The 14,921-nt window shown below is 42.7% G+C and overlaps 2 protein-coding genes across 2 annotated transcripts; one reads left to right on the top strand and one right to left on the bottom strand.

The window, feature by feature from the left end:
- The first annotated feature begins 247 nt into the window (after positions 1-247).
- Positions 248-7,538, top strand: hsf2 (heat shock transcription factor 2). Its single transcript, XM_064340131.1, has 12 exons — positions 248-427; positions 1,325-1,433; positions 1,557-1,684; positions 1,977-2,101; positions 2,584-2,659; positions 3,183-3,244; positions 3,381-3,459; positions 4,163-4,287; positions 4,370-4,612; positions 4,844-4,943; positions 6,366-6,435; positions 6,679-7,538. Exons 1-12 carry the CDS (start codon positions 335-337, stop codon positions 6,996-6,998), a joined length of 1,530 nt encoding a protein of 509 aa, XP_064196201.1. The 5' UTR covers positions 248-334; the 3' UTR covers positions 6,999-7,538.
- A 146-nt stretch (positions 7,539-7,684) lies between these two features.
- On the bottom strand, positions 7,685-14,426 carry serinc1 (serine incorporator 1). Its single transcript, XM_064340132.1, has 10 exons — positions 14,268-14,426; positions 13,158-13,319; positions 12,660-12,853; positions 12,003-12,082; positions 11,520-11,657; positions 10,942-11,111; positions 10,407-10,497; positions 10,017-10,158; positions 9,594-9,821; positions 7,685-8,879 (listed from the first exon to the last, which is right to left on the bottom strand). The coding sequence occupies exons 1-10, from the start codon at positions 14,304-14,306 to the stop codon at positions 8,741-8,743; spliced, it is 1,383 nt and encodes a 460-aa protein (XP_064196202.1). The 5' UTR covers positions 14,307-14,426; the 3' UTR covers positions 7,685-8,740.
- Positions 14,427-14,921: the final 495 nt, after the last annotated feature.

The following is a 14,921-nucleotide window of genomic DNA, read 5'->3' as shown; positions in this document are numbered from 1 at the left end:
GCTCACATTGCTTTATCTGTAAGATCTGTAGGAAATAATGCGGATGTCGACGACGCCTCAGTCTTAGAACTTGCAGGCCTCTTAGTCTTCATGCATTTTTTTTTTTTTAGGAATAGTGAAACTAGGATGAAACCTTGCAACAGCCACATCGCTATAGCTGCAAGTACATGCTATTCCACGTGATAGAATTTACGTAAGTAAGTTATGAGCCAATCAGCGTCTTTCTTGTTATACAGGAAGTTGTAGTCCTACGTCATTATTTTCTTGTGGCCTTGTTTGTTCTCAGAGAAAGGACCGCCATACATTTGGCCTAAAACATTTTCTTTATGCCAAAATGAAACAGAACTCCAATGTCCCCGCGTTCCTTACCAAGCTTTGGACTCTAGTGGAGGATACTGATACAAATGAATTCATCTGTTGGAGCCAGGTAAAATGAAATATTTCTGGAGAATCAGACTGGCCTCCTCAAGAAAAGCTAACGTCAGTTAGCTATGATTATAGTCGACACCAAGCTAGCTAGCTAACAAAGATGCGTTTGGAAGAGTTGTAGAACCAAGTTCGTTATCTAACGTTAGATGTCTTTAAGATTATGTAGGCCTTCGTATGGTATGTTCATAGTTGCATGGTTAGCTATACGGAGGTACGATAGCTGCCGTTACTTGTAGCTCTTTCGCCTCATTTGTGTTTTCGTGTGGGTGTTTTCCTTTTATTGCGCGAGACGAGCTGTTTTCAGACAACGTTTTAATAATGTTATAGTGCTTCAACTACCAGTAAGTTATGTAAACAAATCTTCAAGATTGCTGCACATGCAAGCTAATTCACGTTTTCCGTGTATTGCTATGGAGTATTTCACATGAACGTTATTTTCTTGCATCATATTTTTCTGAGCTGCTGGCTGCTAACCAGTATTAGCTGTGTATGAGTGTTTACCGTTAGCTCAGCCAGGCTTCTAGCTGCCTACTATTACTGTTGAAAATAGTCTCGATAGGTGAAACGATTTTGCAGAATCAAACTAGTGGTGATGAACGAACTGTCAGATGTTCAATAATTAATTATAGTTAATGACATGAAATTAAGCTTGCTGTCTTAGTAATGTTCTTTTATTTGAGACATGTCAGATCGCTACGTTTCTGTAATTTTTTTGCAGTATGTATGGATATTATTGTTTTGTTGGTGATAGTGACTGGGCTACTTGAAATACTCTCAGGTTCACAACGTCTTACCCAACATTGCAGGGCCTGCTCATAATTAATGGGCGATTTGCCTCGGTGATGCAAAGAAAAAGAAAAAAACGTATCTTATCTTTCCTTATTTGTGTTTTAAGGAGGGCAACAGTTTCCTGGTGTTGGATGAACAGCGTTTTGCCAAGGAGATACTCCCCAAGTTTTTTAAGCACAACAACATGGCCAGCTTTGTCAGACAGCTCAACATGTGTAAGTCGTCAGTGTTCTTTCTCATGCCATCACTGAGAATCTGTATGAATGTTTTGCTCAAAATACATAAATTTAATATATTGTTAAAATACATAAATTTAATATATTGTTATTTGTCCCCAGATGGATTCCGTAAAGTTATGCACATCGACACGGGCATCGTGAAGCAGGAACGTGATGGACCAGTGGAATTCCAGCATCCTTTCTTCAAGCACGGACAGGATGACTTGCTGGAAAACATCAAGAGAAAGGTGTGTAGAGACAGAATTCCTCAACAGTTATAGTTATTTCCCTTTGGACAGCGTTGTTCATATGGCTAATTCAGTGGAATATCAGTGATATTACATTGGAGGTTATTGATGATAATGCCTTGTTTTGATTGACGTGAATGGTACTGCTGCATTGCACTGTTGTGATGTCTAGCTTAATGACACTTTGGACGTATGGTACGTGCTAACCTATCGTTTTGACAAAAAATAATTTACAAAACGTTTTAACGTGCTTGTATATGTTTGTGTTGTTTTGACATATTTCCTGGTATAGGTGTCGTCAGCAAGGCCTGAGGACACAAAGGTTCGGCAAGAAGACCTGTCAAAGATTCTGCTCAGCGTGCAGAACATTGAGGGTAAACAGGACAGTTTGGATTCCAGACTTGCCACGCTAAATAGGTACTGTTGCGTCACCTTTTTTTTTTTTTTTTTTTTTGGGGGGGGGGGGGGTGGTTGATGATCACAGGATTACCTTAGAAGTGTTTAAAAATGGTTAGCTTTGTAAAGAAAAAAGGTCGTCTTTGGTAAAGTAACCGTTGGTGAGATGTAATGTTTGTATTTGTTCATGTCCTGGAAGCACTTACCTTCCTAGGTTTTATTTATCTTTTTTCACAATATGAGTTTTTATTCCAGAAAGACTAATTGGATTCTGTGAAGAGTGGTTTGTCATATTTTCAGTTATGTGTTTTGCGGGTGAGTAACGGTAATCTTAAAGTGACCATCCTATGACGTTAAAAAATTAAATGGGGTTAGCTCAGAAGAGTGGGTTACAGAGGTTTCCTGGAGGGCAGGGTAATTTTGAAATGGACAAATAAGTACAGATGTCTAACTTGTTTTTTTGTTTTTCTTCCTTCACAACCCTTGTAACTTAATTGTTCCAGAGAGAACGAGGCTCTGTGGAGAGAGGTGGCAGACCTGAGGCAAAAGCATGCCAGTCAACAGCAAGTCGTAAAGAAGGTCCTGTGAATCTTTGATCATTAAAACTATCACCCGCTACGTGAAGGACAGGCTGATAATTGTTACTGTGTGCTAGACACATAAAACTACATTATGACAAACTGCTGTAAAAGATGTCACTCGCATGACAAGTAGTTTATTACAGCTATGCTGATTATATTAGGGGAATGAGCCCATAACCAGTTATTGAATTGTAAATCTGCAAGTGAGGTTTATTGTTTAACAATGATATATGCATGTTGAAAAAGCCAAGTAGACCAGAGGTTGTTGAGGCTTTGAAACGGAAGCTCAGTAGTTAAAGAACAAACCTTTGTGTACCATTATATTGCACATTAAACTGCCATCACCAAACAAACACATTATAAATGTGAATTCCACTTACTTGTCTCCTTGTGGACTTTTTCAGGAATTAAGTTGTTTCAATGGCAGAATATTAGTAGCAGTAGAACATGATCATTTCTACAGTTGATTTGTCAGATTTGTCAGAATACATATTTAATTTAATGTTCTCATTTCATTTCAGCTCGTACAATTCATCATTACACTCGTTCAAAACAACCGTGTTTTGAGTTTGAAACGCAAAAGGTAAGATGGTCCTGCTCTTCCCTCGACTTATTTGCAGAGTATTTACTTGCTCTAATTTTGATCCACACTAGGTTGCTCTCTACGCACGCACAGAATCTTGTGAGTTTGAATGTCTTCCTTCCTTCCCCGTTCCTAGGCCTCTCCTGATGAACAGCAGCGGGAAGAAGCCCAAATTCATCCATCCCATTTTTGATGAACCTGTGGAGCACAACAAAGTATGTATTAAGGGCTACAATTTCATTTATTTTATTTCCTTAATGTTGTCGAAGGGGCCCAGACCAGGCTTTGTTTTTGAAGCTCACTTCCTGGTCTTGATGAGAGGCATTGCTCTCCAGCACCCACATGGTTGGCTCCAGTATTGGCCTTTCACCACCCGATTCATTAGAATCAATGGTAGGCCTGCTAATGCAGTTAAAATGCGAAGTCAATATTTTTTCCCCAGAAGAACATGTGGTTGCAGTAGGTGTTTTTGTCTTCATCTAATGTCTTCCCCATCACCGATTTTTTAAGTGATTGTGTCATTTGAACAATATTTTAATATGTTGCGGACCGTTCAGGGGAAGTTTGCTTCACTGCCTAGCCACCGTGCATATCTCACATGCTAAGTAATGGCCCCAGACTGTCAGTCACACTCTGCCTGGACATAACCATATATGGTTCCATACTTTGCAGTCTCTGGCTCCATTTTGTAGAACATGGCAGCACAAAACTGCACTTCTTGTGCTTCAAACCGCTTTTCAAAGAGGCAGTGGGAAGTCTGTGGGTGACATTACAGTGACTTTGTAAAAGATCATTTTCAGTCTGATTTTGTTAGACAAGGTGCATTTGCTGCTTGGAACCTTTTTCTTTTTATGGCTCGCTTTCATTTTAATATCCAAATTTCTCAGCATGAATCATGTTTGCAAATGTCCCCTACAGGGATCCGTCAGCAGCCTCAGCGGTTTAAAGAACAGTTCTGAAATCTCTGACGACGTCATCATCTGCGACGTAACCGACGAGGACACGGAGATCGTGGACGACCCCTCCAGAGCTTTGGATCAGACGTGAGCATTCTCAGATGTGTTTTAGAAGCCCAATCAAATACAAGTGGTGTTTCGTTTGTTATAATTACCTTTTGTGTGTTAGGGATGTGGAAATTGTGGAGGTGAACTGTGGGGACGACGCAGCAGTGGAGGGCAGGGAATTGCAGGGCGTACTCAGGACAGAGTTCGAGGAACCCCCCAGAAGCCCCACAGATATCCCCCTGACCAGCAGCGCCCTGCAGGTCAACAAGTCCCCCGGGCTGAGCCTGGAGGACCCCCTCAAAATGATGGACTCCATCCTCAGTGAGAACGGGGCCATCTCGCAGAACATCAACCTTCTGGGAAAGTAGGTTTCAGCCTCGTAGTATGCTATCTTCACGACAGTCACAGTGTCAGTTAACCTTGTCTGTTTGAATTGTCAACTTGTTTTCTTGAAGTTTGTGGAAGTACAGTGTGTACTCTGTTGGAAAGATCGTAAATCGAAATGTACTTAATGTTTTATATAGGACATTTGACGTTATGCCTTTTTTAACTAAGTACTGGAATCCATAGCAATGTCAGAACTTTATTTTTCCAGGGTTGAGCTGATGGACTATCTGGACAGTATTGACTGCAGTTTGGAAGACTTTCAGGCCATGCTATATGGGAAACAGTTTGTTGACTCGGACATTTTAGAGGTAAAGTATGATAAAGTTATCGTTGCGTCCCAGCCTGCAGTTCGCAAAGGGAATACAGTGGCAGTGAGAACAATCCATGCAAATTTGATTTACTAGTTGATAATTTGGTACAGAATAACATCAAATGTGTTAGTGATGTGTGCCTGGCATGAAGAATGCTCTGTGTTTGGTGTACATTGTTACTCTGACTCAGTGCTGTTGTAGCTACCAGTTCTGTTACATTACAATCTACACATGCTCACACAGAGCATCATGTTGTTCATGCAGTTGTTTATCAAATGAGTTATTAAATGATGTGGCATTTCACATTTGCCAATCATTAATTCCTGGTACCTGTAACATCATCTAAGATTGTAAGGCATAGCACGAATTATTGTGAATTATTACCATTTTTGACTGGTTGTTTTTATGGCAAGCTTCCTTGGACAGAGTTCAGGTGGCCGCTGTGGACACTGCAGCTGAGGCAGTGTCAAGTTTCAAAGTGGCTGTGTGTTGCTTAGCAACGGCAGCAGGATTCATAGTAGCAGTGCTGCACTTTTGTTGTACGTTGTCATGGAAGCGCTGGTGTCTGACTAACTGGTCTAACTTGTCGAAGACAAGTGAAATGAAATGTTTGAATATACAAAAATAAATACACATTCTGAAAAATCTGTTTTTGGTTTAATCTCTTTAAATGCAGCATTGTCTGCTTATTTCATTGCTGCCATAGACATAACTTGTCAGTTATAGAGCTCAAGTAAAAGTGATTTTATTTGTGGCTACTGAAAGCCCAGAGAGTTCATGGTGAGTGATATCAGCTTAAAGACAAGTTAACTGGGTCACTTTGGTGACCTGAGAGAGGGAGCGTTGTGACTTCATTAGGGTGGCTGTGTAGGCAAATGGTTAGGGAACTAGGGTTGTAACTGAAAAGTTGTGGCTTTGGTTCCTACCTGGGCCACTGCTCTTGTACTCTTGAGCAAGGTAGTAGAATTGCTTCAGTAAAATATAAAATATGTATAAATTAACATTTGCAAAATCTATGTTTCGTTGGGTAAAATGGTCTGCTAAATGTTGAAATTTAATGTCATTAAATTTCTGCTGAAATGCAGTAATTTAGGAAATTGCAGCTTAAATAATGCAGTTCAGGTCTTGATGCCATTGTGGAGTGTGCCACTGTGGGATCCCTGAATGAATAATTGATCTTTGGCGTTTCTCCCAAATGGCTTCTGTCAGAATGACATGACACTGCTCTGCATCAGTAGGTCTTCTTGTCCTCCCAGAAAACCAGAACTGGCAGCACATACAGCACATTTCAGTTGTACAGAAATACAGAAGATATGAAGTGTAATTAGTGATCACAATTGCAGTTAATTACACAGATTGGTGGGGGGCCTGCCATTTTCTTACCTCTTATCTTTTTCTTTGACTTCTTTGCAACTCCAGGAGACTGACAGCTCAAAAGAAAATGCTGCTCAGTCAACCAAAGGGATCAAGTCTGATGCCACTAACACAGGTGGGCGAACGATAATATTTTCAAAAGGAGCTGAAATGAAATGAGAACATTAAATACAATGTGTGATTTTCAGAAAACTTAATTCTTCTGGGCTATTCCGTAAGTTTATAAGCTGGTCTACAGCCAGTATTTTAATTAGATGTCAATATGTATTGATAATCATCTGGAAATGTTCCCACATCTTGATGCTTGAGAGGCATGGATGCAAAGCCCTAGTGTTTAACAGTCTCCGCCCTCTTGCAGACAAGCAGCTGATCCAGTACACTACCTGCCCCCTGCTGGCCTTCCTGGACGGCTGCACCCCGCTGGCCCCCGAGTCGGAGCCCTCGGGCGGCGAGCTGGGCGAAGCGCTCCTGGCGCCCGGCCTGGAGACGGAGGAGCCGTCCTGCGGGGCCCTGGTCCACCTGGAGAGCCTGGCGCAGGAGGAGGAGCCTCCGGTGCGGAGCTCGCTCATTCGCCTGGAGCCCCTGACTGAGGCAGAGGCCAGCGAGGCCACCCTCTTTTACCTGTGCGAACTCAACCCGGAGGTGCCCCCCGCCGACACCTCCCAGCTGGAGGTCTGAGGGGAGGGAGGGCGACGGTAGTGGGGGGGGGGGGTGTGTGGGAGGAAAGGAATGAACAAAAACCTTTGTATATATTCATCAAAATGATGATCTATTTATTTGCCAGTATCTTTTGGTACATTTCTGTCCCAGAGTTCAGAACTACGACATTCCTCATCGTTCAAGCCGACGTCGCATCGCAGACCTTGTCCGCAGAGCGCCCGAGATTCTGTCGCCCTGAGCCGACCGAGGGCCCGCGATTGGTGCTGCCAGTTCTCGTCACGGAATTTCCCTGAAGGATTTCCTGTCTTATTCGGTTGAAAGAAACAGTTTTATAAGCTCAGTGTGCGAAGGGTTACAACCGTCTTTACTGTATAAAGATATAGAAGTGCCTGTATCTTATGGTTATTGTAAAACTTCAGTGTTCCGAATTTCAAGTAGTCCAGCTTGTAGCACTAGATCAAGAAACGCTTGGAAAATTCTCATGTGATTTGCTTATCTTGTTGGCTTATTTTTCTCCATATTTTCAAGCTTGGCAATAAATAAAGAGTTGGCCTCTTATTCACTCTGTGTCATTGACTCAGTTGGTAAAGCAGTCACTTAAAAATGTATATACTATACTATAAAATGTATAATACCTTTTTTTTTTTTACTTTCTTTTTTAAAGCATTGGTACATTTTTGAAACTTAAAACCAACAGCCACAAATGAAGAAACACTGCCTTTATTGAAATTAAATGAAGATAGATTACAATGCACTTACGGCAAATTGAAATGATTGAGGAATGCTAGCTCTACTGCCTTGTGCAACCACAATACAAGTATCTGCTGCATCTGGATAAGACACATTGCACAAATGAAAATGGTCCACTGGTACGAAGCCTTTCTCAGCCATTTTCTACAGTAAAAACAAGTATTAAAAGATGCAACACTTTAAAAGTAACCAGTGCAAAGTCTAACATGTGTGGCCTAATAAAAAAAGCCTGGTGAAATCAATGCCATAAATTAGAATTTTTTTTTTCTTTTTTTGTGCAGGTTTGGTCATACAGGGTTAATACAAGTATACCCAATTCAAATGATTTACATTTACAATGTATACTGAGATTCTTGTTACACATTAAAGGAAAGAAAGTCACAGCAAATTAAACACCACAAAGAAGAGGGTGGTTGCTTTTGATGGTAGCAGGTAATCATGCAAATGTTACGCTACATGTCTATCAACACAGAACAGCTCACGCTAAAGGAAGTGGCACAAATAAAATCAGGAAGGAATGCACATACTGATTACAATAATCTTGCAATGAGCAGCATGTACCTACTATAATTAATTCCATTTGGCTTGTCACAAATACCGTATATATTTCAGACGTTCTAGGGTGTCAGACGGCAAGCAATTTGACTCATTTGCTTTTTGTGTACAGAAGTTGGCGCTTCCTGTTGGAGCCCAACACCTGGAGCGGTGTTCAGTCCCTCTCCGAGTCGGGTGTTAAACGACACATCTCCTACTAATGACTCTCTTAAGCCCTGTGAGTCTCACTCTTTTCAGCAGGTTTCAACACTCCATGAGAAATACCCACCTCATCTCCACATGCAGTAAAAAATAATAATAAATGTGTAGGAATCAGCCACTGGGATAGCGCGTACAGTATTTACAAATGCGATGATGAAGCTCGTCACGACATACGCTGCGGGTTATTCACAACGAGGGGGAGCAGGGGGGGAAAGGGGGGCGGGCGCTCGGCTTCCGGGCTTCGGTGCACGCGCTCAGTCGAAGTCGCGGTTGGTGAGGACCATGGGGGCCACCAGGGTCCACACGTACAGCCCCACGCAGATCCAGCTGGACGAGATCTTCACCCACACCGCCGGCCACTTGCTCGTCATCGTCTCGTAGCTGGCGTCGGGACTGAGACAGAGACGGGGGGGGTTAGTTTCAGACTGAATTTAGAAAGGGTGTTGGTCACGAGAGACGTCGTTCACCCGAAGCAGACCAAGTAAGCCTTGCCTCAAATGTAATGTCATTCCTTGATTTGCATTTCATTTCTTGAGCCATTTCTTTTCTAGTTATAATGCCTTTAAAACCATGTTACAGTATATTATGTTATTAAATGAACTGTAGTATATTTAAAAATGTATTTTAATATGATTTCTGTTACAGGGCATGTAGAGGTGTTCTGTGACCGACACTTTCATCATATAACAAGAATTAACCGGAGCTTTATTACAGCATCATTAATACAAACAAGTACACAATTGAATATTGTAGAAAATATAATTATAAATGCTTGGTAAAAATATCATAATGGCTGATTTATACCCATTGTGTAGAAAACTGATTTATTAATTCATCCCACAAAATACTTTTTGGGGGTTTTATTGTATTGTAGTCCCGCTCATTATGACCTACATAAACTAAGACGTATTCACCGGGATTAGACTAAATATGTATAGCCGGCCTTCTCCAGTGTCTTTTGAAACATCTCCACCCACTGTCTCAAAAAAGTGAGTCTCTTACAGCAGGTATTTATGAAGAACTCTAGTGAAACCTGTGGAGTTGCGTCGCCAAAAGTGACGGCGGTGGACGTGGTCAGAAACGGGAAAGGGTCTCACTGCTACACACCTGTACCAGTTGGTGAGGGTCATCATGATGTACAGGGAGGCGAGGAAGAGCATGAAGTGAAAGAAGGAGTAGCTGTAGGTGACGCCGTCCCTCTCATTGTCCACGGCGCGGTTGCCGCTGTCCGCCTCCTCAAAGTCCTCCGAGTGGTTGGGCCCGTCCTCGATCAGGGCCGAGTCGTCGTTGGTCAGGGTCAGCTTGTTCACCTGGCTGTTGGATGAGTTTCGGATGCTGTGGAAAAATAAACAAGGAAACAAATCTTTATTAGCAACAGAGGCCAAAAACCGTGCGCATTATTTCTTTGTCAAGCTTTTGTTAATGAAGATATATTATATTTTACATTAGCACAATACAATTTTCTTACAATAAACCTTCTAAAATTCATACTTTTTTCTTTACCTTTTAAAAATAGAAGCGATTCCTTACCTGGAGTACAGAACACACATCAGGAACAACATCAATCCCACAATTCCCTGGGCATCCCACCACTGAACCGCTTGGCCTTTGACAGCTGGGGTAGTGCTGTTGAGGCCAATTATGCCAAGCAGGCTGGGGTTACACTTCCTGTCTGAAGAACACAGGAAGCAAAAATGAGCAAGTCAGTATGAGATGTAGGTGTGAACATACCATAAACACAATGCAGCAGGGTAATTAATTAATCCTCCATCCACTGACTATGAAACAGATTGTGTGTCTACCAATACTTAAATCCCTCTCCAATCACCACACACTGAAAATTAAAAAACTGGTCTAAGATGTTAGAACTGGGTTACCTCAAAAAATTTTCAGAAAGATTTGTTTTGTGAAGACACTTACCAGGCTCATTAGTCATGGCTGACCAGGTGAGGTACATGGTGTACAGGGTCACGATGGAGGACTGCAGCAGTCCAGAGCGGGGCTGAGACTCCTGTTGAAACAGCACAGGAACATTGCGCGTTTTAGCACAGTAAACATGCAGGACTGTACACCTGGGGCCTGTGGAGGACACACCGGGATCCTCAAGCAAATGATGAAAAACGTAGTCTTTCAGGTAAAATAATATAATCCTGACATGCTTCCAATATTCGATTCCACTCGTGTGTTCTATAGCCACTGCATTGCACCATTTAGGCATTATATAAGTTCCCAGCAGTGGCATAAAATTAGAGTGGATTTATGATGACTGTATTCAGAAGGGGGTCCTCAGCCAAAGCAGGATCATTTCAGGTGAAAGAAGGCATTGAGTTGAAAGCTTGGGAACCTCTGCATTATAAAGTATAGCCGTTTTCATTTGTCCAAAACCGGCCACACAGTGAATTGATTAGTGATTGTTAGTCATGATGACACAGCAGTTCCAGGGCTCCTGCATCACCTGGATCTTGGGCAGGATGGACAGCACGGAGGCCCCCACACACAGCAGCATGTTGATGCTGATGAAGGCCTTGTTCTCGGTGCAGCCGTCGGAGTGGGTGTAGTAGACGTAGAACATGACCAGCGCCACCATGGACAGGACGTAGTTGAGGGCCGTGGCAGAGAGAAGGGCTGCGCAAGAGAAAACGGCCGGCGACATCACAGCGCTGTACAGAAAAATACGTCTTTCCCTACCCCTGACTCGGGGCGGCGGTGTAGTACAATGGGCAAGGAGTTGGTTTTGTAACCTAAAGGTCACAGGTTCGATTCCCCGGTCGTTGTACCCTTGAGCAAGGTGCTTAACCTGAATTGCTTCAGGATATATCCAGCTATATAAATGCAATGTAATCACTGAGTAAAAAGTTGTGTAAGTGGCCCTGGATAACAGCGTCAGCTAAATGCCTGTAATGTAATGTAAAGTAATGAGTTACAGTAGGGGCGTTTATCATGGCCAGAGCCAGCAGTGTAAATAGCTGCTGATCATTCAGGAGCAGTTGGTTTTTATAAGCAGAGTAACGCTTCGGGAGCTGCTTTTCGTACCTGCGTACCAGCAGCGGGAGTTCCCTTCCTCCATCTTCTCCACCCAGGACTCGTTCCAGGAGTGGGCGAAGTCGATGAGCAGCACCAGCTGGATCAGGATGAAGCAGGCGGCACCGGCCATGCCCACGTAGAACCAGACTGCAAGAGAGGAGAGGGGGGGAGGAGACTGGGCTGTGAGGGTCACTGCCTGCCAAACGATGGATCCGCACATTACTGCTCAAATTGAATTTCAATTCAGAGAAGGGTAGGCCAAGGGAAATCTCAGCGGACATTTCTCTTTTTTGAAAACAATGCTGTACCGTTTCATTGCGGATTACAATGTGCACTAGTAACGACAAGATGAGTCAAACTACTGAGCATCTGAGCAGGATTAATTCTTAAACAGCCATTGTGGAACAGAAAAATTTGTTGTGGAAACGAACCGATTGTGTTACGGAATACGAGTGCATAATTGCAATGGCCTAGCCGCTATGAAGGCATTACCTGTTGTAAAGGGCCCCTCTGGAATGAAGAATGCACCAACAGAAATGGCAGTCGCAGCAGCAAACTTGAAAAACCAAAACCTGAAAGAGAAATGCACATTTTCCTAGTAAATTAGAACATTTCAGCCAGCTGCAGGACTATAAAAGACCCCCTCCACTTTTTTTTCTCCCCAATTTAGAATTGCGACTTGCACCACTTGATTGACCAAGTTCTGCATCACTCTGGCTGATTGATACAAATTTTGTTGATTAAACTGTACTGATAACACCAATCTAAACTGAGGTAATCATTATTTGTAATGAGGTTCAAAGTTGCTCAATGTGCCCATCTGATATTCTTTTAAGTGGTGATGATTTATTATCGATAATAATTCATTCTTTGTAAATTCTGACTGGAATTCTCATAGGAGCAGCGTGGCCCACACAAATGTTGCTTTTTGTGCTCCCTATGGCTTCAATGCAAGCCGTTACGCAAGTGACACTTATAATGAAGTGCAACTCGAAAGTTTCGAAACAGGGGGAGTGTTTAGGAGGTGAATTGGGACCAGGGGAACGACTATTTTACACCCTACAGGCCACACAGCCTTTTCAGTGCCCAAGAGCCAATCAGACGGCTTCCAGTTCATCTGGGAAGAGCCCAATTGGCTGAGCTACATACCCGTTGTGGACAGCAGCTCGGGGATCCTGGCTGCTCTTGACCTTGATCATGAGGAGGGAGAAGAGCAGGAAGAACATGGCCATGCCGAAGCACACGCGGTACACGGCCTTGTAGCCCACCAGGATGTCGCAGTTCACCTGACCGTGCACGCCTGGGATAGACGACCCTGAGCCTCCTTCACAAAACCCAGGAATCTGGAACAAAATGGGGGGGGGGGATTACATTATCAGATACATCAACAAACCAACAGTGTGAACATCTATGATCAGTTAGCCAATGAATCCTAAATATGTGTGGCATTTTTTCAACTGATTGAGATGGCTACTTGTTTTCACAAAGTGCTACGGTTACTACTATATATCAACTAAAGCACAGGACAGAAATCTCTGCCCTCCTTGTTTTTGGGAGGACGTCCTTGACTGAAGACTATTAACACAATCTCATGGGAAGTTATGCTGTACATCAAGTGACTGAAACCGACTCGGTTCATTCAGTCACCTTCTTCAGTTGCCCCTCCATCCCTGGCATGAGCATTATACAGGCTACCCCCACGCCCAGCAGCATGAAGAAGGCGTAGATGAGCCGCGTCACCGTCGAGTTGTTCCCACTCGGGCAGCATCTGCACAGCAGGCAGGGAGCGCTGCCGCAAAGGCAGGGGATCTGAGGGGCACAACCACGCATGTCAGTACAAACGAACGAAACGGTCAATATGAATCTGGAATTTGAAATCATCCATTTTAGCGACGCAGCTCATTTTATCATAGGCGTGACGCTAGGTTGTGAGTCATCAAATCCAGTAAAGTCATACAGTGCCATGTAACCATTAAGTCATATAGCGTTACCCAAACATAAAGTAAGTGTAGCTAACGTTAGTAGCTAGCTAAGTTACATAAAAACAAAGCTAATTTCACCAGTCAAATCGCTAGCATACAAGGCTCGATCGCATTGAAAATCAAATTGCATCAATTCTAACTCGCCTAGGACCAGGATTAGCATGTATGTGTACGATAACTACAAAGCTTACTGTATTTGCTAAAATACTGCAGTTTGCAATTTAGCTGGCAGTCATTAGTTAGCTAAAGCTAGGACGAAGAATCCAGGAACTGCTCGATGTCAACTCGCCAAATTGAGGGAAAATACCAAATATAGCTATATTATCTGAACATGGCACTGGTAGCTAATATTAGCGAGTTGGGTAATGTAGTCAAATGAGGAGTACGACAGACAACCAAGATAGCACGGTCGGGGAAACACCCTTCTGCGGTGTGCGCGTCAAAATGAAAATGAAAATGAAAATTAATGTATGCTAGTAGCTGGTTAGCAAGCTAGCTATAGCCAATGCTTAAGCTAATAGCCTAAGGGTCAGATATTGTATAACAGACAAAACAACTTTAGAAACTGTAAATTAACTACAATAGCGCTAGCTAAGTTGACTCATCGCTGAGCTACCAGCATCTCGAAGAGCGAGGCACCATTTTTATTCTTCCTTCTCCATCTTCTCAGACACACTAGTTGGGACGAAATAATGCGTTTTTTCTGAACAGACCGTGTCGTCAACGACGCAAAGCATTTATCAACAAATGTTATATATGATGTCAATACTCTTACCCAGCTTGCCATAGAGCACAATCCAAGAACAGACCCCATTTTGGGTTGTTAGTTCCCGACCTTTCAAACTCAGACTAAAAAGATGGATACCGTCCGTCTGCTTTATTGTTTACAACCCCAGTGCCACTTCCGTTTTATTTCAAGCGAGAGAACAGTACTGCGCATGAGCCAGAAAATAACAGGAAATTAAGGCTGTCTGAGATCATGTGGGTTTCGTTCACGATGTGTTTAATTCCAAATTATTTCTTTGTTTTTACACGAGAGGACAAACTAAGGGTACTGAATTAATAGTTCGTGATGACTGAGATTACTTCGCAATTGTTATTTCTGTTGGAAGCCCTGAGAACTGGTTACCTATTTGTGCGTAGCATGGCGTATGCTCCTCTAGCGGATAATGATGGATGGCACCAGAGACCGTATAAAAATAATGATGGATGGCACACGCAGCCCAGTGGTCTCGGAGATGTGTTGTGGAGCTACAATGGCACAATGATCTTATACTTAAAAATATACAAATGTTGTAATTGTTGCAGTGCAGTTATTTCAAACCGAATTCATTGACATATATTAATACATGTGCATGCAATGAATAAACCAAATCTCTTGTTGTGTATGTAGTTTAGTCTGGACTGTCTGCACCATTGATTCAGTGAG

This window comes from Anguilla rostrata, chromosome 6, assembly GCF_018555375.3.
Source record: "Anguilla rostrata isolate EN2019 chromosome 6, ASM1855537v3, whole genome shotgun sequence".
Classification (NCBI taxonomy): Eukaryota; Metazoa; Chordata; class Actinopteri; order Anguilliformes; family Anguillidae; genus Anguilla; species Anguilla rostrata.
This window is presented reverse-complemented; position numbering and strand designations above follow the sequence as displayed.